This window comes from Pelophylax lessonae, assembly GCF_965119305.1.
Source record: "Pelophylax lessonae genome assembly, chromosome: 3".
Taxonomy (NCBI): Eukaryota; Metazoa; Chordata; class Amphibia; order Anura; family Ranidae; genus Pelophylax; species Pelophylax lessonae.
This window is the reverse complement of record NC_138770.1, coordinates 221,059,477-221,082,036: the sequence shown is the minus strand read 5'-3', so window position 1 is coordinate 221,082,036 and position 22,560 is coordinate 221,059,477. Positions and strand designations below refer to the sequence as shown.

The 22,560-nt window shown below is 40.9% G+C and overlaps 1 protein-coding gene across 1 annotated transcript in view; it reads right to left on the bottom strand.

The window, feature by feature from the left end:
* Positions 1-1,271: 1,271 nt before the first annotated feature.
* The window catches only part of LOC309549625 (phospholipid scramblase family member 5-like), a 105,519-nt gene continuing 84,230 nt past the window's right edge, over positions 1,272-22,560 (bottom strand). The window contains exons 6-7 of the mRNA XM_082250005.1: positions 17,801-17,962; positions 1,272-1,377 (exon numbers count right to left, since the gene is read on the bottom strand). Of these exons, the coding sequence (XP_082106131.1) occupies positions 1,339-1,377; positions 17,801-17,962 (201 nt within the window). The 3' untranslated portion in view covers positions 1,272-1,338. The remainder of the gene's footprint in view (positions 1,378-17,800; positions 17,963-22,560) is intronic.

Genomic DNA, 22,560 nt, shown 5'->3' with positions numbered 1-22,560 from the left:
ATTCACCAAGTCTATTGCTGGAGAGAAAAAAAGCAAAAGAGCAAGGAGACTTAACCCTTTCCATACATGTGGCAGTATGGATTAAGCAGTGCAGCTGCTTCCACAGGCAACCTGGTGAGGCCAAGTGAGAGTTGTCCTTATCCATTGTGAATAGTTACAGTTGGAGTATCCCACTATTCCCTTCTCCCATCCAAGTTCTAAAATAAACATCAAAACTAATACCCCTAGATTGTTTTCTAAGTGACAAGCCATCATAAGTAAGGATGAATGTGTGAACTGTACCCTAAGTGACTGTGTGCTGGTAATCAGAGGAGGCCCAACAAGTCATCATACAGCAAGCCTTACGGGGACAGTGCTACACGTATAATGTGGTTTTTGGCGTTTGAAATACCGGTAAACTACAGTCCTGAACGCGATTTTTCTGCTTTCAAAAAAATGCCAGTAACCTCCACTGCCTCTAAACTACTATAAATTACTGAGTGTACATGTACACATAAGATAAGATAGGGGAGAGTTCAGGGGCTGCTGAAAAAAAACATCCCACCTGCTCCTAAACTTCAGTTGGACATGAGGCCTTAGAAAAAAAAGTGAGCTCAGCAAGAGCAGCTTCCATGATTCTTTAAAGACAGGCATTCTATAAATTAACCTAATCATAGTAAATGAGGTTTGACTGCCATCTTCTGGATATGTATGGTATGATAGTCTCATATACACAGCCCTTTATAAGATCAAGCTTACAAGGTATGATTACTACTTCAACCAATGAGGATATACCAAAAACAAAGAAACCCACAACAATTGGGCTTTTATTATTGTGACTAGAATAAAATGTAAAGCTGATACATATGATAGAACTAATATGAGCGTAGACTATAGAAGGCCAGTTACCTCCTGTACACCAAGCTGCTGTTTTCATGACTCCTAGCTCAAAATTTGTCCCATATACTAAATAACATGCCTTTCTTTTCAACGAGCTTTCCAGGACAACTGAAGTGTGCAGATTTATTCTTTGGTTTGTTGAAAAGTTTATAGAAAATGATCAACATGTCTGCATCTTAATTTATGTTTCTAGGGCTTAGATGTTTGCTTCCTTTAGTGCTATTGAGCAGCTATAAGGCATACTTGGGTGGATTTATGCAAATGCATACTGATACGTCAATTCACCGATGGGATAATTGGAAAGAAGAGATCTTCGGTGTATCTTTTCCCCAACATTTAATAAACCGTAGTTTGAGGAAACATCTTGTCAGGTATTCTGTGGAAATTCATCCAATGAATGCTCAATGTCCAGGGATTTTTCCATTCTTGTTTTTTTTGTTGGTAGTTTTTTTACTGTCTTTAGATTCCATCCGAAGATCGCTCAAAGTACATCAAATCCTACAAATAAACAGAAACAATATGTTTTGAATATTGCATAGAACCAACATACTGGAAACTTGTAGTCTAAGCCCTATGCTTTACTTATTAATGCTCAAATTACTGTATATTTGCACTTTTGCAGCAAATTTGTGATAATACCTACTTTATATTTGGTACATGTCCCCTTTCCCGTAGCATAACGTAATATTAACCACTTAGATTTTACCCCCTTCATGACCAGGCCATTTTTCCACTATTTAGCAGTGCACTACTTTTAACTGGTAATTGCGCCATCATGCAATGCTGTAACCAAACAATTTTTGGTGGTATTTGATCACCACTTTTTATTTTTTTATTTTTTTTTTTTGCAATATAAATTAAAAAAGACCAAAAGTTTTGAAAAAAAAAAAAAAATTTTTTACTTTATACTATAAAACACATCCCAAAAAAATATATAATTTCTTCATAAATTTTGGCCAAAATTTATTCTGCAACAAGTAAAAAAAAAAAATCCCAATAAGTGTATGTTGATTGGTTTGCATGAAAGTTACACAGTGACTACAAACTATGGTATTTATATTGGAATTTTTATTTATTTATTTATTTATTTATTTTTATTTATTTATTTTTTATACTACGAATGGCGGTAATCAGCGATTTATAATGGGACTGCGGCAGGAAATCTGACACTAACTGACTCTGGGGGAACTAACTACCAATGATATCACCAGTGACACTAATACAGTGGTTAATGCTAATAATATGTCACTGTACTAATGACACTGGCTGGGAAGGGGTTAACATCTAGGGTAATCAAGGGATTAAATGTGTGCCTAACAATCTTTACTGTGTGTGTTTTACTTAGCAATGTTTCTGGTTTTTACTCCCTGCTTTGCGGGGAGAAGAAAAACAGCATATCGCTGCTGACAGTAGAGAGCCCTGTGTTGTTTACCTGCACAGGGATCTCTTCTGTCATTGGCTCAGCTGATCAGCGGGTTCCAGGCAGAAATTATTCACCGGGACTCACTAATCGGCTTGTGCTGTAGCAAATGGCAGCACAGCCGGGGCATTTGGCGCACGTGCACGATCCCCCTTACCCGTAGGTGCTGGATCAAGCACGTGTACGTGATCCAAAGTAGCGAGCGGGGCCACTCTGTTGCAGTAAACCACTGTAGGTGGTCTGCAAGTGGTTAAAGTAGTTTTAAAGGCTGAAGGCTGCATTCTCTGCATTACAGTGATAAATGTTCTGAGTGAGCCATTGGCTCCTGCAGCTGTCAATTAAAGCCAGTAAGAAGAGAGTGGGGGTTATGAACACACCGAGTCTGCTCAAGAGCAAGACCATATGAGTTCCCCCATAGCGACCTTGCTATTGTGGGCACTTGGCAGAGGGAAGAAGCCAATACCACCAGTGGGGGACCCAAGAAGAGGAGGATCGGGGTTGCTCTGTGCAAAACCATTACACAGAGCAGGTAAGTATAACATATTTGTGTCCAGCTGTGTCTGGCAATGAATCTTCTAGCTGAGCTATCTGAGATGCTGGACAGCACCCCGTCTGATTCATTGGACAATGCTATGTGCCTTGACTTCTAGCTGAACCTTGAACTCTTTGCTCCTCCAATGAACTTCCTGATTTAAGGCATGTCCCTGCACTTCCTGTTTGCCAGATTTTTGTGCTCTCTTAAGCCAGTATCTCACCCTCGTCTTCCCTGCTGCCGTCCATAATCTGCCTGATACCGACCTGCAACTACCCGTTACTGACCTTTGGCTTGTTTACTGACTACACTTCTGTTCGATCATTACCTGCTTATCTACTACTGGACCCCAGCTTGCTCACCTCCTGGTGGGGCGATCCTGAGAACCACGACCTGATACTAAAATGCAGCAAAATCCATCTCCACCATCAGGAGTTCTGGTGAACACCAGTTAGTATTTAGACTCCACTCCTCATGTCATCTGCCAGAGTGACTGCCTGTGTACCTATCCTGCTGGTCAGAGTTAGTCCTGCTACTTCTACAGCAACTGGTCTTCAAGCCTGACCCCTGATCGTGACATTGTTGCACTTGCAAATTGAGTAGCTTGCAGTTTGCCCAAAGGCTTGCTCCAGTGGGGTTCTCAAATTTGACTGCAAAAGTGGAAATATACTTTAAAGTTGACCTAGCATCATATATGATATTTCTTCATTTTAAGTACATGCATGGCAAGCAATGCAATGTGTAAGGCCTCTTTCACATTTGCGACCAGGGAGCGATAAAAACAGGCAGCTGAGCCACGGTTTTGCCAACCCCAACCACCCACACAGATGTTAAATAGAGCCAGTGGAGGCTCACATGTCACGGCAAGTTAACTCAGCCATTCAAATCACTGGGCCTGCACCGCCACTGCAAGCCAAACACTTTGTTTGTGTTTGTGGCGCATTAACCCCAATTGTACAGCATTCGGGAGGCGTCAGGATTGCCTTCAGCAGCACTTGGTTGTGTTGCCAAATGCCTGACATAGATCAGCCTCTGCTGTAGCCTCTCACCTCTTCCCTTGTTAAAAAATGACAATGTTATCGTCTGATCACCTGAGGCGAGGAGGCTAAGGAAATGTTTTCTCCTGCCTGCAGCAGACCGATGATATCTTCACTGCCAAGACAAAGTCATTGGGCTATTAATGCATAGTATTTAGTACTGATTGCAGGAAATTATTTTTGATTCATTTTTACTTGCAAATTAATTTGTATTTTTCAATTTATATGTATTTTATATTTAACATGTATAAGTTTAGCGCTGCACTTTAGGAGTGTATTATATATGTATTTGGGGTCAGATTTTTGTGCTAGCAGCTTTTTATTGATTGTATATAGATCCAAGCGTGGATTTCATTTTTTTTTTAGGACAAAGGGGGAAATTTACTAAAACTGGTGCACGCAGGATCAAATTTGAACTGAATCTTTATAAAGATAAAAATATCTTACTATTCATTGCAAGAAAAATGTATTGAAGCAACAGACTGCCGCCACACACACACACACACACACACTAAAGATATATGATTGTGTAATCTCTGTACAATCACTTTTAGATTTGCCAGCTGTGTAGTATGAGGCCTACATAAACAATCCATTCAGTTTATATCCAGTCAGGTTCTCACACAGTATAGTTGTTGCTAACTCTAAAGCTCATCCTACATGTTCCAAACTTACTATACAATCTTTATTATTATTATATTATTATTATACAGGATTTGACAGTTTATGCAGCGCTTTACAATTTGAGGGTACACGTTACAATCGCCTTTAGTGAGTGACTATTAGGGTCTTGGATCCTACACAACGCATAGATTTTTCAGCAGGCTGAGTGTTATCGGCACTGGGCAGTTAACCCTTTACAAAAACACACACTAGCAGACACCACATTTTGACAGAAACACACACTGGGGTTGATTTACTAAAACCGTAGAGTGCAAAATCTGGTGCAGCTGTGCGTGGTAGCCAATCAGCTTGTTCAATTAAGCTTTGACTGGAAAGCTGAAAGCTGATTTGCTTCTATGCAGAGTTGCACCAGATTTTGCGCTCTCCCAGTTTGGAAAATAGTTCTAAGCGTTTAAAATAAATGTCTGGATCACTTGCTTCCACACATTAAAAAGGTCTTTTAATATATGATTAGAGCATTCAGAGATTCATCTTTATGATTTTTAAATATAATTTTAATGAAAAAAAAAAAAAAAAGAAAAACGTACAAGAAAGCAATTAGAGAAAAAAATATTTCAAGATAGATCAGTGTTTTTCAACCTCTTTTCAGTCAAGGCGCCCTTTTGAATTGCACACAGTCCTGAGGGTGTGTCCGTGAGCAAGGGCTTTCACACGTTTTTGTGCCTTTTAATAGGCTGCTCTATGCCCATCAAACATGAAAAAAAGGTGCTGGCATGATTTTTAATTCGTGCCCCACTAAAATGCACGGTACTGCTGTACCATGCGTTACAGTGTGCGCAAACATACATGCAATTGATGGATGCGTGAGGGTGCCATTAAGAAATAATGATACCCCCATGCATCTGCAAAAGGCAGCACGGTGCGGAAAATACTCAATTTCCCACACGTTACCTCACTGTGAAAAAGACCTAAGATGTAGATTGTAAGGCAGAGTTAGTGGCCTGTAGGATGTAAATCATACTCCCCCGCTAGCTCAAATCCCTCCCCATGCATGAGGGGGGATTTGTGCAGGGTTTTATTACCACTCTCATCTACATTTGCTGCTGCTGGGACATGAGCAGCCTGGAGAGAACATAGGGGGAGGTAATCAAGCCCTGTACAGTCCGAACATGAAAAGGTTCTCTGTTAACTTCTATGTACAGAGAGGAGGGAGAGAGCACATCCCGCACCTCCTCAAACCTCTCTCCTGCTCTATGCTGTTATCTAAACTCTTGCCAGCAAAACTGAAAGCTGTGCAGGCTGCCCGACCTTTCCTTAGCAACTGATGACATAATTGATTGGTAGGATGTGAGCGAGCGGCTTGCAATACAGCTTTCAGGTTTTTGCTGGAGTTTGGCTTCAGTTTGTTAGTGTATCTAAATCTGCTAGTTCATCTAACACTCCCTTCAGATTAACAATGCTGCTGTTCAATGGTGTCTCTGTTTCTCCTTCATTCAGAGTGGAATCACTAATACAGTAAGTGTGTTACTAGCAGGATCACCAGGTGAAAATAAAGGGAAAAAAGCATAAAAAAAAAACAAATACAGCCAACACATCTAATGATTAACTGCAATATATTACATTTTTGGTTTTGGGATTAATACCACTTTAAATAAAACAAGACTAATGGATGTGTATTGCATCTGGTCTGTTCTATGAGATTTTGACAACAGCCATTTATGGTCTGACTCATTAAAAGTCATTCTGCTAGAGCTTTTCTGATCGTTCTGCATTCCACCTAACTTTCTGTGCTTTGTGCCTTAACCGCTTGCCGACCGCCGCACGACAATTTACAGCGGCGGTCAGCCCCTCACAGGCAGAGCGACATAGTACTCCTGGTCACGGACCCCCCCGCGCGTGTGACCGGCAGACCCGATGTCCGCCGGTCACTCGGCGATCGTCGGTGCAGAGGGAGAAAGGCAGGCGGCTAATGTAAACAAGCCGCCTGTCATTCTCCCCTGTGTATGAATGGTAATCATACGGTTCTACTATGTAGGACCGTTGATCACTGTTCCTTCACCTCAAGCCACAGCCAGTCACAGTTAGAATCACGCCCCTAGGGACACACATAACCCCTCCCTCTCAAAAAAGTTAACCCCTTCACTGCCAGTGTAATTTTACAGTAACAGTGCATATGTATAGCACTGATTACTGTAGAAATGTCACTGGTAACCCCAAAAGTGTCAAAAATGTCAGTCAAGGGTCCGATCTGTCCGCCGCAATGTCGCAGTACCGCAAAAAAAAAATTGCAGATCGCCGCCTTTACGCGTAAAAAAAAAAACAACAAAAATTACAAAAATCTTTCCCTTTATTAACTCGATAAACGCGATAACTTTTGCGCAAACCAATCAAAATACGCTTTTTGCGATTTTTTTACCAAACATACGTAGCATAAAACAAATTGGCCAAAAATGTTAAAAAATTTTGATTTTTACATTTTTTTTGGGGAATTTCATATAAAAAAATGTGAAAAATATTGTTATTTTTGCAAAATTGACGCTCTTTTTTTGTTTATAGTGCGTCATCAAAAAATCGCACAGGTGATCAAATACCACCAAAAGAAAGCTCTGTTTGTGGGAAAAAAAGGACATCAAATTCGTTTAGGTACAGCGTCGCACGACCGCGCAATTGTCCGTTAAAGTCACGCAGTGCCGAATCGCAAAATAGGCCCTGGTCAGGAAAGGGGTAAAATCTTCTGGGGCTTAAGTGGTTAAAGCCAAACTCCAGGTGAAAACAGAATGATCCCTGGCTGTCAGGCTGCGTCCACCATGCATGGGTACATTGCTCATTTAGGGGAACAAGAAAAGGAGATTTATGTACCAAACTCTCCTCCCACAGACAGACCGGCCCCTGCAGCTTCTGTACCCCCATGCTCTAGTTCAGTGTTTCTCAACCTTTTTACAGTTAAGGTACCCTTTAAAATTTTGCACAATCTTGAGGCACCCCATTCTACAATGTAAAAAAAAAAAAACAAAAACTAATAGTTATACATAATGCAGCAGCATCTATACATATAGGACACCCAACATTAGAGGGGAATTAATGTTACAAGGCAATATACCTTTGCCCCCTTTACTGATATTATTGGTTGACATCATCATTAGGACTCTGATAGCTGGACTGCATGGTGTCCGAGGTTACAAAACCTGTGGCTTTGTGTAACAAAAGCTGGCTTTTACACTAAATTTGGGGCAATTTTTAGGCATTTTGCCAAGGCACACTGGGAGAAACCATAAAGCAACCCAGGGTCCCAGGGTGCCTCGTCACCCTGGTTGGAAAAGGCTGCTCTAGTGGCCTAGAGTCCTAATGTCATTAAGATCAGAATAGGGTCGTTAGTTCTACTCTGGATGTGAGGATGTCAATGGACAGTCCATCACTGGAGAGTAGGGGATCAGAGAATCAAGTAAGTAAAACTGTTTCTCTTTTGCCCTAGACAAAACATGGCTAGCCCCACTGCAAGGGATACATATATATATATATATATATATATATATATTTTTTTTTTTATTTACCCAGGGTTAGGCTTTAAGTGGAGCTGTTTTCTAGTTGTCTTCTTGAATTTTATCACCTAGCCCACATTTTGGAATAAATGAGGGGGACACTGTATTCAGTAAGACCCCCCCCCCCTCACACACACCTTTGCTCCAGTTTGGGGTTCATCAGACCTTCTAATTGTCCCAATGAGAACCTGCCTATCCATTCAATTTGGATATGACCAGGCAGGCCTTGGCACTACATAGTTCCTGGTAGATCTGAAGGAGGTCATACAGTCTTGTTATAGTTTGTAACACGTGTGGTGAGCTTTAAAATGATTGTAAAATTATATTTTGGCGTGCATAGTGAAATTATAGAGTGAGCAGATTACCTTGGTAGGCCCTCATAATACATATTTGGTAAAATATTTCAAAGGGGATTGTACAGAGAAAGTACAATCAGATTGTAGCATGTGTGGCTGGCCTTATTATCTGGTTTGAACTAATACAATATTTCTAATATATCCAATCAATGTTTCTCATAAGCACATCAACATTTTTGGATGTTGTCCTAGGCATCGGAATCCATTGTAGAATACATACAATTTCAAATACTTAGTACTAATTTTTAATGGCAATTTACAATAGAATGCATCATATTAGGAAATAAATCTATCCCATAGAAAGCTCATATAATATACACATTTTTAGAATTTATATGTCACTTTTTGATATCCGTTTAGTTTTTTTTTTTTTTGTTTTTAAACTCAATTAAGTGTTCTAATCCACCATGTGGATAAATAATAATACACATCTATATGAAGGATGTTATTTATAGAATAATGAATGTGTTTTTTGCTATAGTATATGCACATATATTGGTACTTAAAGGAATGTGGGTTACATTTAAGTGTTCTCAGAAATGTATATTGCACTAATACAGTATTTTCTGAACTTGTAAACTAAGCTCGCCATCTAGTGGTTACAAGTGGTTTATGCAGTGTTATTGTTCTGTATTAGGGATTTTTGACGTTTGTTTGTCCTAGTAGGCTTCATTCCTCCTTATTCTATGCCCAAAGGGCGTTGTTGTCGTTGTCACCATCATTATAATGGGGGCCCTTATCCTTTGTCCATTTCTGAGACACATAAAAGTAAAAAAAAAAAATGACAAGTGGTTGTTTGCAATTCAAAGTATAAACGTGCACCATGTAAAAAAAACTTTAGTTATTAATAATGTGGGATATTTTAATGAATGAAATAAATGAGGAAACTAATGCTGTGCTTCAGGCTTCTAGAAATTGTAATCCTGCAAGTGCAGCAAGTGTTCATGCTGACAGGTAATAAGCATCACCCAAGAAGTTGCTGGAAGCCACTTCAAAGGTAGCTGAGGGACAACTGATTATAAGCACTTTGCTGCAAACCACATTGCGTCTTGAGCTGGTCTAACTAAAATCATGCTGTGCAATACTGTTTCAGATATTTAATAGAACACTATTTACAAGGGCACAACTAGAAATCAGATATCCCCATAGCAAAAAGAGCCCACCCCAAGTAGAAAAAAGAAAACATAATTGTACATCTCTCTAAATACCAGGGCAAGTGATGAAGGACTGAAGAGGATGTGGTGATGATACCGAGGTAGGAACAGATGTGTGGAGAGGGAGAGAAGGTCCCTCTTAGCCACTTGACCTAGAAAAACAAAAAGGAAATGTGTACTTCATGTAAATGTGGTATTGTGTTTAAAGTGACATCATCACTAGTTTAAAGAGTCACTGACACCTTGCAATGAGGAGCAAATTTAACAGTGTCTCTGCAAAGGGGTCCCTAGCCCAGTTATACTCACCTTGCCAATGTCCTGCCAAAAAAAAGGTCCAGCAACAATAGCCAGTGGAAACAAAAATGCCCAGCCCCATTAATCGTTAAGAGAAAAAACAATGCCTTTCTGTTGGTGGTCAGCAATGGCATTGTTGTTCAATGAAAGAAAAAAATGCCTGGTGCTAATGGTCAGTAGGAAGAAAAATGCCTCTGCCTCAGTGGTCAGAAAATATGTCCCAGCATTGCTGGGAGGAAAAAACTGCTCTGTGAAAGTAGTTTGTAAAAGGGGACCTTACCAGGAACAGCAGCTGCGAAGTGGAGCGGAGTGGTGGAACTGCCAGGAGCAATGACTGTGCCTAGAAGCCGCCAGATGGCATACCAGAAGCTGTGGTTGCTGCAATGGCAGGGGAGGTGTACCTGGAGCAACAGCCATGTCAATGAGTGGACTGGTTGAGCGCACCTGGGAATAATGGCAACAGCGGTGCATCAAAAATCTCAGCGCACCAAAATGCTCAGGACTTTGTCACAAGGCACGCACTGCTACTGTAGATGTGTGGTGTACCATTAAGAACTAATAGCATCTGCAAAAAGGCTGCACGTGTTTGTGTATTGCAGGAAAGCACGTAATTTTGCGCATGTTCCCACAATGCACAAATCTAAATCTAGTTTTAGGCTCTGTATAGTGGATCTAGGACCTCTTTCCTCTGGCTGGTGATTCCTTTATGATGAACTCCAGAATTAAATTTGCTTTTCCACTGTCTGGCTACATTGTTTGCTTATTTTTCAGTTATACAGTAGCAGGGCCTGGCACAGTACATTTTGGCACACCACTAGTGTATAGTCTCTGCTCTAAATGAAACCTATTTACAGCTACACTCTGATATCTATTGTAGCACTGTTGGTCAGTGGCGGCTGGTGCTCCAATGGCTGGGGAGGGGGTTGGGTGTCAGACGGGCCACACCATACCCCCCTCTCGGACCACACCAGTTCGCTCGCACACCATAACACCCCTCCCCCTCGTCACCGGCTCACTCACCCTGGACTGAAGTGGCCGCACCCCGAGCCACCCTTCAATTAAGCCTATTAGAGCCTCTGGCTCTAATCACGTGCTTCAAAAAAAAAAAATTGGAATTAGATTAGGGGGCCGGACGCATGGATAGGGGGGCGGCACTTATAGCTACATGATTCTGGATAAAATGAGAATCACTATACATCAGATTTTGTACTCTCCGGTTTTAGTAAATCAACCCCATTGCACATCTTTCTAAGCACTCTGAGTCCCCCTTACACAGGGCTTTGCTGGTTGAACTCTTAGGCTCCTTTCACACGGTCCGCACTGATACACTGATCCCCGCTGAGCAGACAGATGACAGCTCCCTCTCCACTCTGTGTACGGAGAGGGAGGTGTCAGAGCCCCGCTGACATCCGCTGCCCCATAGGGATGCATGGAGGATCCAATCATATCCGCCTAAAAAACTGACAGGCGGATCTTATCGGATCGTTCATGTGAAAGGACCCTTTAGCATATTACATGGCTCCTTTGCAATTGGGATTCAACTGGCATCTAACCCTTTATATTCCAATTCAGGAGAGTGTGTAAGGGTTCTTTTGTATACATGCTACTCAACTATTAACTCAAGAACTCACCACAGATGACATTACTTGCAACCAGCATATTGCAACACAACTCTTGGCCCAAAAGCCTAGAAAAAAGACTGATCACTATTGCTTGCTTGGTAGGCAGAAGCCCTGATGGGAACCATGTTCTAGAAAATAATACCTCAAATAATTAATACCTTCCAATTCAGCTCATTAGCCCTCCTGTAAGCAGGTGTCAACTGTTGTTACTTTTTGCCTATTATTCCATGTTACTGTAATTATGCTGTAGTGTCTCTTTATTTGGCTGATCGCTGCAGGGGTCAGGTTATGTGTGAGTTCTTCCTTTGCAGATTTGTCACATCCTATCTGTTCTGGGGTATATATACTTCTACAAAGGACCATCATGTGTGGTTGACCCATGGGAGCTTGTTGGACAGGACAGATTGCTGCAATGTGATTTCTTCTCTGCTTTCATTACCCCTCAAAAGGGCCCATCTTTAGGAACTCCTATTACTATGAACTTTGTTGCTATAGACAATCTTCATCAAAGGTATTGGCCACACTATGTTGATTATGCACCTTTTGAGTATATTATTGGCACCTTAAAAATCCCAGCACCCTTGGGAGCAAACCCTTCTTGTTCCATGCACCTTATCTTTTAAGAAAGCCACTAGGACAGTGCTATGTTCAGCAGCACAGCCAATTCTACCAATTCTAGCCAAATTAAGTGAATTGATTGCGAATGTATGTGAAGATTAATGAGAGATGTATCTGTATTTATTAATGATAAAAATAATATACAGGTACCTTCCTATATATTTACTAATGCTAGCAGCATACAGATTAAAATAGTTGATTGAGTTTAGTTCTGCTTTAAGTCCTAGCTTGTACAACATTTTAGGACATCATTATGTGAATCAGTATCAAACATTTTGCTGCAATCAAGTTAAGCAATGTCTAGCTTGATCTAGAACATTTCTAGTAAATTCACACAATTCAAAGCTGTTTGATTAAATCCCTCCTTATTAAAAGCCATGCATCTTTGGGTCCAGCAAGGTACAGTATATGCTTTTAAATGATCACTGATCCTATTCAGGAGAGATTCCATTGACCTTACCACCTTGGATGTTAGACTCACTGGCCTGTAGTTGGCAGCTTCTTCTTTCGTACCCTTAATGTTGATAGGTACAATATCAGCTGTCTGCTAGTCATGGGGAAATATGGGATGTTTGGTACTCTTCTTCTTTATCTTAGGAGTTGACATATTTACCCAGTAAAAATTCATGTATGTTTGTTCTGTGTAAATTGGTCAAAAATTAACGTAAATAGGCTATATCCTGTGTTGTTTGAATGCAAATTATTCACTTAAAAGGGGAAATGCCACTAGATGGAGCTAAGAATCGTAGGGATTTTCTTATAATACTTACATCCTTATGTCAGGCTTAATTTGAACTGAGACTGAGCTTTAGCAAATCTCAAGCACTCAGCTGTATCCATAATCCATAATTCTTACTGTAATGGGGTTACATTTATCAACACCATTTATTAACACCAGATAATGCCCATAAGTTAAGACACCATACACTCCTATATTGTTAAGTTCAACAAGCTAACAGAACACATGAAATCACCTAAGCCATATTTCTGATTTATTATATTTAGTTCATAACAAATCTTAATAATTCTGTGCAATAATATGTTGGTTGTCAGATTTTAAAACCTTTTAAAATAGAAATATAGATGCATTTAGAAAAGTTGACATTAAGGGTGCATATGCTGAGCATCATAAAATATACTTCAGCCCCTTCAGATCACACCTTAGACCATTTGATTGGCCATGTTAATTCTGTAAACATATTTTTCCCAGGATCTAAAAAGAAGTCTGCAGTTGGCAACTGCAGCTCTTATTTACCATCAGAATGATGAAGGAATGCTAAGAGTCATTTATGGCAGTCAGAGGGGTCGATTTACTAAAAAAAGAGAGTGTAAATTCTGGTGCATCTGTGCACGGTAGCCAATCAGCTTCTAATGTCAACTTGTTCAATTAAGCTTTGACAAAAAAAAAATACTGTAAGCTAATTAGTTTCAATGAGAGTTGCACCAAACTTTGCACTCCCCACTTTTAGTAAATCCACCCCAGAGAATCAAATTAAAGTGGACTAATCTGCATGGAACCAAAGACCGGGCAAACTTTGATAAGTAAGTTTCATTTCTTAATTACAGTTTTATTTTACTGTTGCTAAATATCTGTTTTGAAATATTTTCTTGCACCATTGTTCTCTTCTTTTATTAAAATTATATTTTATTATTAGGCTAAATCTCTGAATTTTCTAATCAGAAGTAAAAGAGTTATTTACTTCTGTGGGGCTACCAAATTTATTGCAATTTTCCATTAAAATAAGTAGTGGTGGCTACCATTTGTGTGAGATAAACACCCCAGGAATACCTGTTCTGATCAGAAGAGCTGACTGCACCTGCTCAGCACCCATTTCTCTATGCCGTTAAAGTTTTACTAACCCCAGGACCCTGCATTTACTATATCTGGTCTCCCACAGTACTTGGAAATCAAATTTTTTTTAGTAAATATATACTGCTAAATACATTTTCTTATCAGCTGTATATAGCAGTCTTGTGACTTCTATCAGTGTCTTGTCAAAGCTTTTAGGAGGAGTTTTTATTCTACTCTGAATGTCCTATGGGGCTTCAGGAACCCTGACCCTCTGTCTGGACAGTGCTGATTGGCCCTGTGCTGATCACATGCACCCTCCCAAAAAAAAACCTGTCTGGCAATACACACCAAACTGAGCATGTGCAGAGTGACTCCAAAGGCTCTGTCTTAACAGGAGATGGATTGGGGACAGTAAAAGAAGGGGAGGATCAGAAAAAAACAGGATCAAACAGCCTTTTTACACAGTGCAGAGGATTAACCCCTTAGGTTCCACATGGAGTATAACAAGAATGATTTACTGCATATACAGACTGATTTTACTGTTGTGGGTTTAGTACATTAATCAGTGGAAAATCGAGGAGCAACAACAACAACCTACTGCCTGTCAATATGAGTGACCAAACTGTTAGTGGTTTTTGAGACACTGACTCGGATATCACACTCATTTGCCCTGAGCTGGTGGATAAAAAGGACATCATTCCATTAAAATTTCATTTTTTTTGAGTAACCACTATGCATGTAGAATAGAAAATGTAATTGCTAAATCTGATGACAAGGTTTTGCGGGGGTTAGCAGTCACTCATAGTTCTGCAAAGGCTGCTGAGACACATTATCTTGTTGCAGAGTAGGAGGATGGTATCCACAACCCCACAATTTCCTTACTCTGACTCAGTGGACTATAAGGAAACTCGATGAAGCTACTGCCCTCATTCAGCATGGACAGTTGGCAGAGACTTGAAATGCTTCCCTCAGCAAGTACTGACCAAAGTATGGAAAAGCTCCAAAGCCTATCTTGCAGCCCTCCTGCGCAGGGAGAAAAACACAAGGTTTACTGGGATAATAGAAATCTTTAAAGGGAGCCAGAAATAGTTAAAAGGCAGCTCATTTTACTCAATTAATTTCATGGGCACTTGTTAAAGTTGGTACATAGAGTTCCCCTACCAGGTCACTTGAAAATAACTTATACTCCCTAACAGCAATGCCAGAGGGTAGGCAAGAGAGGAGATGCTCACAGGGCTTCATTACAACCATTACCTGTAATTGATACACCTTTTAAGAGAGTGACAGTCAGTATCATTGGGCCTTTAGCCATCTCCAGCAGTTCAGACAAGTGATACATCCTGAGAGTAATTCACACATTTCTTTCTTACACACTGAATTCTGGTGATGGAATTTCTTGTGGCACACTAGGACCATTTAACAGGGAAACCAGGGAGGACCCACCTTGCAATCCATAAGGTAGATGCAGGGCGCATCCTCCTATCAAACAGTCTGCCTTTTGCATCTCATTGAAGTGCACCTTCAGACATAAAAAAGAAATGAAAGCAAAACTGTACCCAAAAGCAGAAATTTTGTTTTTTTGCCTCCTTCTCCATACTCTTTAATTTTTGCCACGTTAGCTTTTTCTTGGGGGGCTGGGGGGTGGGGGGAGGAGCAGGTACCTTGTTTTGACATCACTTCCCCTTATGCTTTTTTTTGGGGAGCGGGGGGAGGAGCAGGTACCTGGTTTTGACAATTCTTCCACTTACCCCTGGATCACCTAGGTGATCTGAGCAGATATTTGGCCCCCCATCTTTGCCTACAGCCTTCTGGGTCATGTCACTGGTCCCAAAAGGCTGTGGGAATATTTACAAAGCAGAGGGTGGCTCGCACATGCACAGTGGGAAGCCAGCTGTGAAGCCGCAAGGATTCACAGCCAGCTTTCCATTGCTAAACCTGCAGGCCCAAGAGACCTGTAGACTGACCTATTTGTAGCTGTTGACTTTTGTTTTTTCTTTCTAAGGTGAAGATTCTCTTTAAAGAGATGCTGCAGTCAGTGGTCATTTAGAAGCCCCAGAAGCCTTGACGTCACTGATAGTCCTGGTCCCTAAAAAAGGTTTAGACTACCAGGTTCTGCATGGACTACACAAAGTTGAATGCCATCACTACTGCTGATGTCTGCCATGCCTTGGGTCAATGAGTAGTTGGATAATCTAGCATCTGCCCACTATTCAACAATCCTGGTCCTGAGCAGAAGCAACCTAAAAAATCCCTTGGCCCTGAGGCTTGGGGAAAAACTAGCCTTCTTCACCCTTTTCGTATTTTATGAATTTATAGTAACCCAATTTGGGATAATAGTCATGCCAAAAACCTTTCAAAGTTTGTGAATGACTGGCTGGGAATGCTGGAATTATTTACAGTTGCCTACCTGTATGATATGGCAGTGTTCAGCCCTACCTAGGAAGAACATCTTGCACATCTGTTACAAGTCTTTGACAAAACTGGCAGCTGATAATCTGACAGTTAACCCCAATATCTGTCAAATAGGCATTGAAGTCTTGTACTTAGGACACCAAGTAGGAGGAAATGTCCTGAGACAGGAAAGGCTAAGGCCATCATGGCCTAGTCTACTCCTTAAACCAAGAAGCAGGTTATGTTATTTTGTCATTATTGGGCAGCAGGCTACTATAGGAAATGTATGTGCAACTAGAGTACCTTAGCTAAACTCCTGATTAACCTACTCAAGATGTAACTATCTAAGTTGGTGTCCTGGACGCTAGAGTGCATAAAAGCCTTTCAAGCCTTGAAAGAGGTACTTGCCAGAGCGCCTGAGCTACAAGCTCTAGATTTTAAACCTTCTAACTGTGGCTCAGGTATGATCCTGAACCTGGTGGATCAGTCAGGAGAGAAACATCTCATCCTCTTCCTGAGCAAGTAAGTACTTCCTTGGGAGGTAACATATGCCACCATGAAGGATCATGTGGGTGCTGCAGAAGCTGAAACACTCCCTGTATGGTTGCAGCTTTATAGTGATTATCAAGCACAATCCAATCAGCAGGTTAGGATATGTTGCTGGAGAGAATACCAAGCTACCATGTTGAAGCTTGATTGAACTTCAACAACTGCTACCGCAACCTGACCCAGCCAAAGTGTATTGCATTGCAAGGAAACTTTCAATATCTTTAAAGCAATATAAACTGATTGTAAAACAATCTAGAATTAATACACATCTGTAAATCTGGTTTGATTTGAACTGAGTATATTTTAGTCAACTCTCTCCATAATTCACAATTTTTACTGTAATGGAGTTACAATTAGCAAAAGTGGTTTCACTAATGCCAGTCTGTTAGTCACCAAAGAGGCCAATATTACAAGTTTTAGCAGGAGTTAATGGAAAATATAATGACATTTGTAATTTAATTCTAAGCAACATTATGCTGGTTCTCAGATTGTAAAACCTTGTTAAAAAGAAATATAGATGCATTTAGAAAAGTTGGTAATAATTCTGTTAATTCTGTAAATCCCATTTTCAGGGTACTGAAAAGATGGTGCAAGTGGCAGCTGCACCTTTCATTTTTCATCAAAACTAAAAGCATACCGAAAATCAAATATGAAAAGCTTACAAGCAGGCAGGCTATTTATTGCTCAAGAGACTTATGACTTTTGCATTATAATAAACTTACCTGCCTCATAAAAATATTCTAAAGAATATTCACTGAGCTGCGCATGCACAAAATTCTAGCATGGAGCCTGAGTGATGGGAATACTGAACTCCTGCACATGCGCAGGAGTTAGGTCCTCCTATACCAGTGAATCAGTATGGGTGAGGATGGACTTTTGGAAGGAGCTAGAGAAAATTTGCTGGCACTATTGAGGGATCTTTGTGGACCATGGGAGAAGTAGTATATAGAATACAGGGATATACTTTGTGATAACTATTTTAACTGTACTTACTATTAGGAAGCAGGCACCAATCAAAGCAGCTTTGAGCTTTACATCCAGATCAACAGGAAACTCTATCCCAAAGTTATCAGCATTGGTAAAAACTTCATTCACGAATCCTGACCAATACTTAGAAATTTTGCCAATCACTGACTTTTCACTTAATGTTTTCACCTATAGAATAAAAATGCAAAAAAGAAAGACTTTTTATTTAACATTTCAGGGTTCAAGATGCAGTTCTAGTGTTATAACTTCATTGGTTATAATATTTTCAGAAAAGCACTACATCCATTGGATATTTTGAAAATAAATGTTGCTTAAATCCTGAATCCAGCAGCAAAACCTCCCACATATTTCATTCATTTGCTTTTTTTTTTTTTTTAATTAGGATGTACAGGCATTATTCCAGTGCCTCTTTTGGCTGATTCTGACTAGGAGAGATTTTTAGCATGAAGCTGCATTGCACCTATTCCAAAAAAAATCCATATCATGAACATATGTTTCATCATATGGTTTTCTGAACTGGATTTATCTGGTTTTCCTATCCTACACTGGTATACTAGTATAAGCCAGACATGGTATTTCTAGGGTTACAGAACTAAAAAATATGCTATTCTTTAATCTTGACTCATTACACTACTAATCCCTTTATAAGGCTGTCACATTCTTGTTTTTGGACTCTAAAGGTAATTGTTTACCTTCCATACTGGAAGTTCCACCATATGAAGTCCAAAAAGGGCAAGTATGAAGAGGGATAAAGGTCCAAAGGACTCTCACCAGTCCCCATTAGCAGTAATTCCCAAAATAATGTAAAATGCAGCTGTGTTTTAGTTCTGACTTTTCTTTCTACCCTGACAGACAGCTATAGACAAAATGATTGGATTAAACTTTATTTATGTTTCCATTCCCACAAATCCCTTTGTTACCTATACATAAACAGACAACACAAGCAACAGATTCCATGGTACACTTATTAGAAGGTCCACAAATGTCCAAATTGTTAAGCCAGCTCCCAGACGTGGGAGCCTAGGATCAGATAAGCTTCTCTGATGAATTGGCTCTGACAATAGGCTAATTCTCTTACCTCATTCAACTAGTTCCACACATTTAAAGCCCCGTACACACGATCAGATTATCGAAAGATCTGTCGTCCGTTTTTTGTGGCATGCTAGTCTGATGTGGAAAGTGAAGAGGTTATTTTCATACAAATTTTCCCGTATGACAGAATTCTACTTCAGAAGTGATGTCATGTGTTGGATTGTTTTGTATGTGTTCTTTCGTCTCTGAGCATGCCTAGTCTTGCTCATAAGATTTTTCCCCGTCGAAATCTGTACTAATGAGACGAAAATTGGACGTGTGTTGATGGAGGACAAAAATTTTATAGCCTGCACATCAGGATTTTGTCAGCCGAAAAGTCGGAGTCAGCTGTCGAAAGCACCATACTAGCAATCCGAAAAACAGCAGATCGGTCGTCGGACGAAATTTCCCTTCCGAATTTCTTATCGTGTGTACGGACCTTAAGACCCACTACACCAGCTCAATTTTTCAGGCCCTTGGCCTAGATAGGAGTACTTAGTTATCTTCACTACTAAGGCCTCTGCTGATCCTGTGGCTACTGTTTAAGTTCCTGAGCAGTTTTCCCTCACACCTGGGGTCTATGCTACATGGATGTCCAAGTGACATAGTTAGTGCACTAAAAGAACCTTCCACTGACTGACCCACTGTAAACATCCAACCCCCTTTCCTATCCCAAATTGGTTTCTATTGGGAATTCCCCAGGTATTGGCTGAGCATAAGTCTCACACAAGACTCCTTTCAATCTAGCATATTGTAAGGCTTACTGTTGTTGCTTGACCGGCAATATGCTTTGTTTGGCATATATTGCAAAATACCCACCTACATACTGCTGTCTTTACATGCACATTAATCTGAGGCAATTTTTTTGTTTCATTTCACCTTTTTAGTTTAGTTATAAAGAAAAAATATTGGCAATAGGTAATTTATAGTCACATGGCAGCAAACACTGGTGGCAATCAATTCCAGCTTATTTGCCCAAACCTTTGATGACATTTACACAATGTCCTAGTGTCAGGTGGTAAGGAGGAGTACTGCAGTGCATACTTTTCAACTTGGTTTAGTCTTGACCCAATATTTTTAACCAGTCCCATCCCCACCTGTAGCATGCATAACTGTCTCTATTCAGTAAATAAAGTTGGCCATAGATGGAGCGATTTTCTTGCAGCCTCATAGTCATTGTTGATGGGGGAATCCCTCCCGTGGAACTATTGTGTTCTCCCGGAGGGGGGATACCATCCTGGCTGGGAGAACGCACAGTGAATATTCCTAGTGGCTATAGCCACTAGCAATAATTGCATTAAAAAAATTGCATTTAAAATCAGACAAATAGTCCTTGTTTGTTGACAAGTCCATTTGGGTACAACCCGCCTGCCCACAGATGGTTCGAATCTCAGCTGGTTTAGCAGGGATTTAAACCATCTATGGCTGGCTTAAAACGTTCCTAGGAACTGTTAAATCATGTACCAGACTGATCTTACTGACTAGCTGAGATGTGTATATCACAATAATGGTTGTTCAAAATTACAAAACCTTTGGCAGGTAAAAAAGAAAGCATATATATATTTTAATGGGGTGTTTAGCCAAGTTCCACTTTAATTCAGGCTACATATTGTTCTTGTTTGGAAATGGAAACAGTTACTTTAAATCTGAACTTTAGGAAAACAAAAAGACCACCTTTGCAGCTGTGCTGTGCCAGTGCTACAAGAGTTAAAGGGTTATTTGTATTTAGGGAAACCAGGTAGAGCGGTTTCTTGCTTGCCTGATCCTCCATTCTTGCAGACTCCTCTGTGTTCTTAGACTGATCCCTGCAGCATTTACTTTCCTGCACTCCAGTGGTTGGAGGCCTCTAATGTCATCAAGACCGCTGCAGGGCAGTGTTAATTTCAGTAAAAAATATAATTTTGGCATAGTTTTCATCAGCTGTGTGTTTTCAGTGATGAAAACTAAATGAATGTAGCACCCTACAGGTAGGTGCTAGGTAAATGTAGAGTGGGCCTTGTCTGCCTAACAGCAGGGCTGTGGTTTATTAGTCAGGTTGTCATGCTTTCTAGATGTGCCTGCTGAAGGGGGAGTCTCCCCACTAGCTCCTGTGAGAGGCTTCTCATAGGGCAGTGGAGGAAACCCAATCAGGGGACACATCCAGGCTTGTAACTACCCCAGAAGGCAGATTATGCTGCAAAGGATTCTGGGAGTGGGTATAAGTTTGGGGGTGGCGCATGACACAATGTCTTTGGTGGGAGCAGAGTCCCAGGAGGGAGAGAATGGCTGTCTCTCCTCCTGTCTGAGGAAGAGGATCTCGGGGTGTTTGCCTGAAGATCCAGAGAGTGCTGAGCTAAGCTGAGGGGATCCGGTGTGCCAAGAACCTGCGGAGTGTCAGAGGGGTCCAGTCCCAGGAAAGCCTACACAGGTCGTGAGTACTGAGGATTGCCCCTGGGGGTCTGCCTGAAGTTAGAGGGGACCGCTCTGGAAGCGGTTCGGGGATCCAGTGCCAGCTAGCGGTGAAAGGGGGTACCTAGGTTGAGGACCCTGAAGTGACAGAGGGGGTACATAGTCAGTGGACCCTGTAGAGTTTAAAGTGTAAAGGGGGCACCTGCAGTTTGGGCCCTGAAGTTTCAGTGCACAGTGTGAAGTGTGCCAGTTGAGAGTTGCAACAGTACAGGAATTTACAAGGAGCTACCTGAGCCAGTGCAGTGCTGGAGGGAGCCATTCGGTGACTCTGAGCTATTGCAGTGTTACAAGTCAAGGCTTTCTACGGTCCTGGATCTTCTGGACTTAAGTCGAGGATCCAGCACAGTTTTCAGTGATACACAGTGTTCAAGAGTTGGCTAGCGTCGGCTGGCGTCAAGACAGCGCTAATAGGCATTTTTGCCAGGAAAGTCCCACAATTGTATTTAGTTGAGTCTAAAGGAGTATCCCACTCATTCCCTTCTCCCATCCCCTTAAATACCATAAAACAAACAACCAAAGATGCCGGAGTTGTCAATGTCTCAGTTCTCACACCCAGGGTCGCAGCTCACATGGGCTGGAGAGGTAACCAGTATCGATGGCAGACCCACATCAGGCCACAGGCCTGGAAAACCTGCTACATGAAAATAAAATTCAAATTTAGTCAATTGATGAAAACTATGATCAAAGTCTATTCCAGTTTTCATTAACAAATGAAAATGTGAAGGAGGGATGTTTACCCATCTGAACTTCCGCTTTCCTTGGAGCTCTGCCTGTCTGTTAAAGCCGCAGCCCCTGACTCTCTCAGCAAGCTGTAAAGGCTGAGAGATGCAGGCTCCCATCAATCCTTTCCCATTCCCATGCAGTTCTACATGTTACACTCATTCACACTATCTCTTTGGCGCCCTCTGCTGGCCTTTTATAAATTGGTAACAAAATTCCATCCCCATCTCCAAACGTTCCATCTCTTTTCACGTGGATCACTCAGATCAACACAATATCAGAAATGGAAGAACTGATATCGACTGCCCATGACAATCCCAACAGATATGCAGAAATCTGGAGGGATTGGATTACTTTTTGCTCCACACAGGAATACTCTCAGATTATAGACATGAATTGTAGTTTGAATAAATCTCAGCTTTTGACGTGTTATCTACCTTTGTCTTGTCTTCTTTATGTCATTGCCCTTCTTCTTTCTTCGTTTCTCCATTGACTCTTCCCCTCATCCCCCCCCCCCTCTTCTCTCT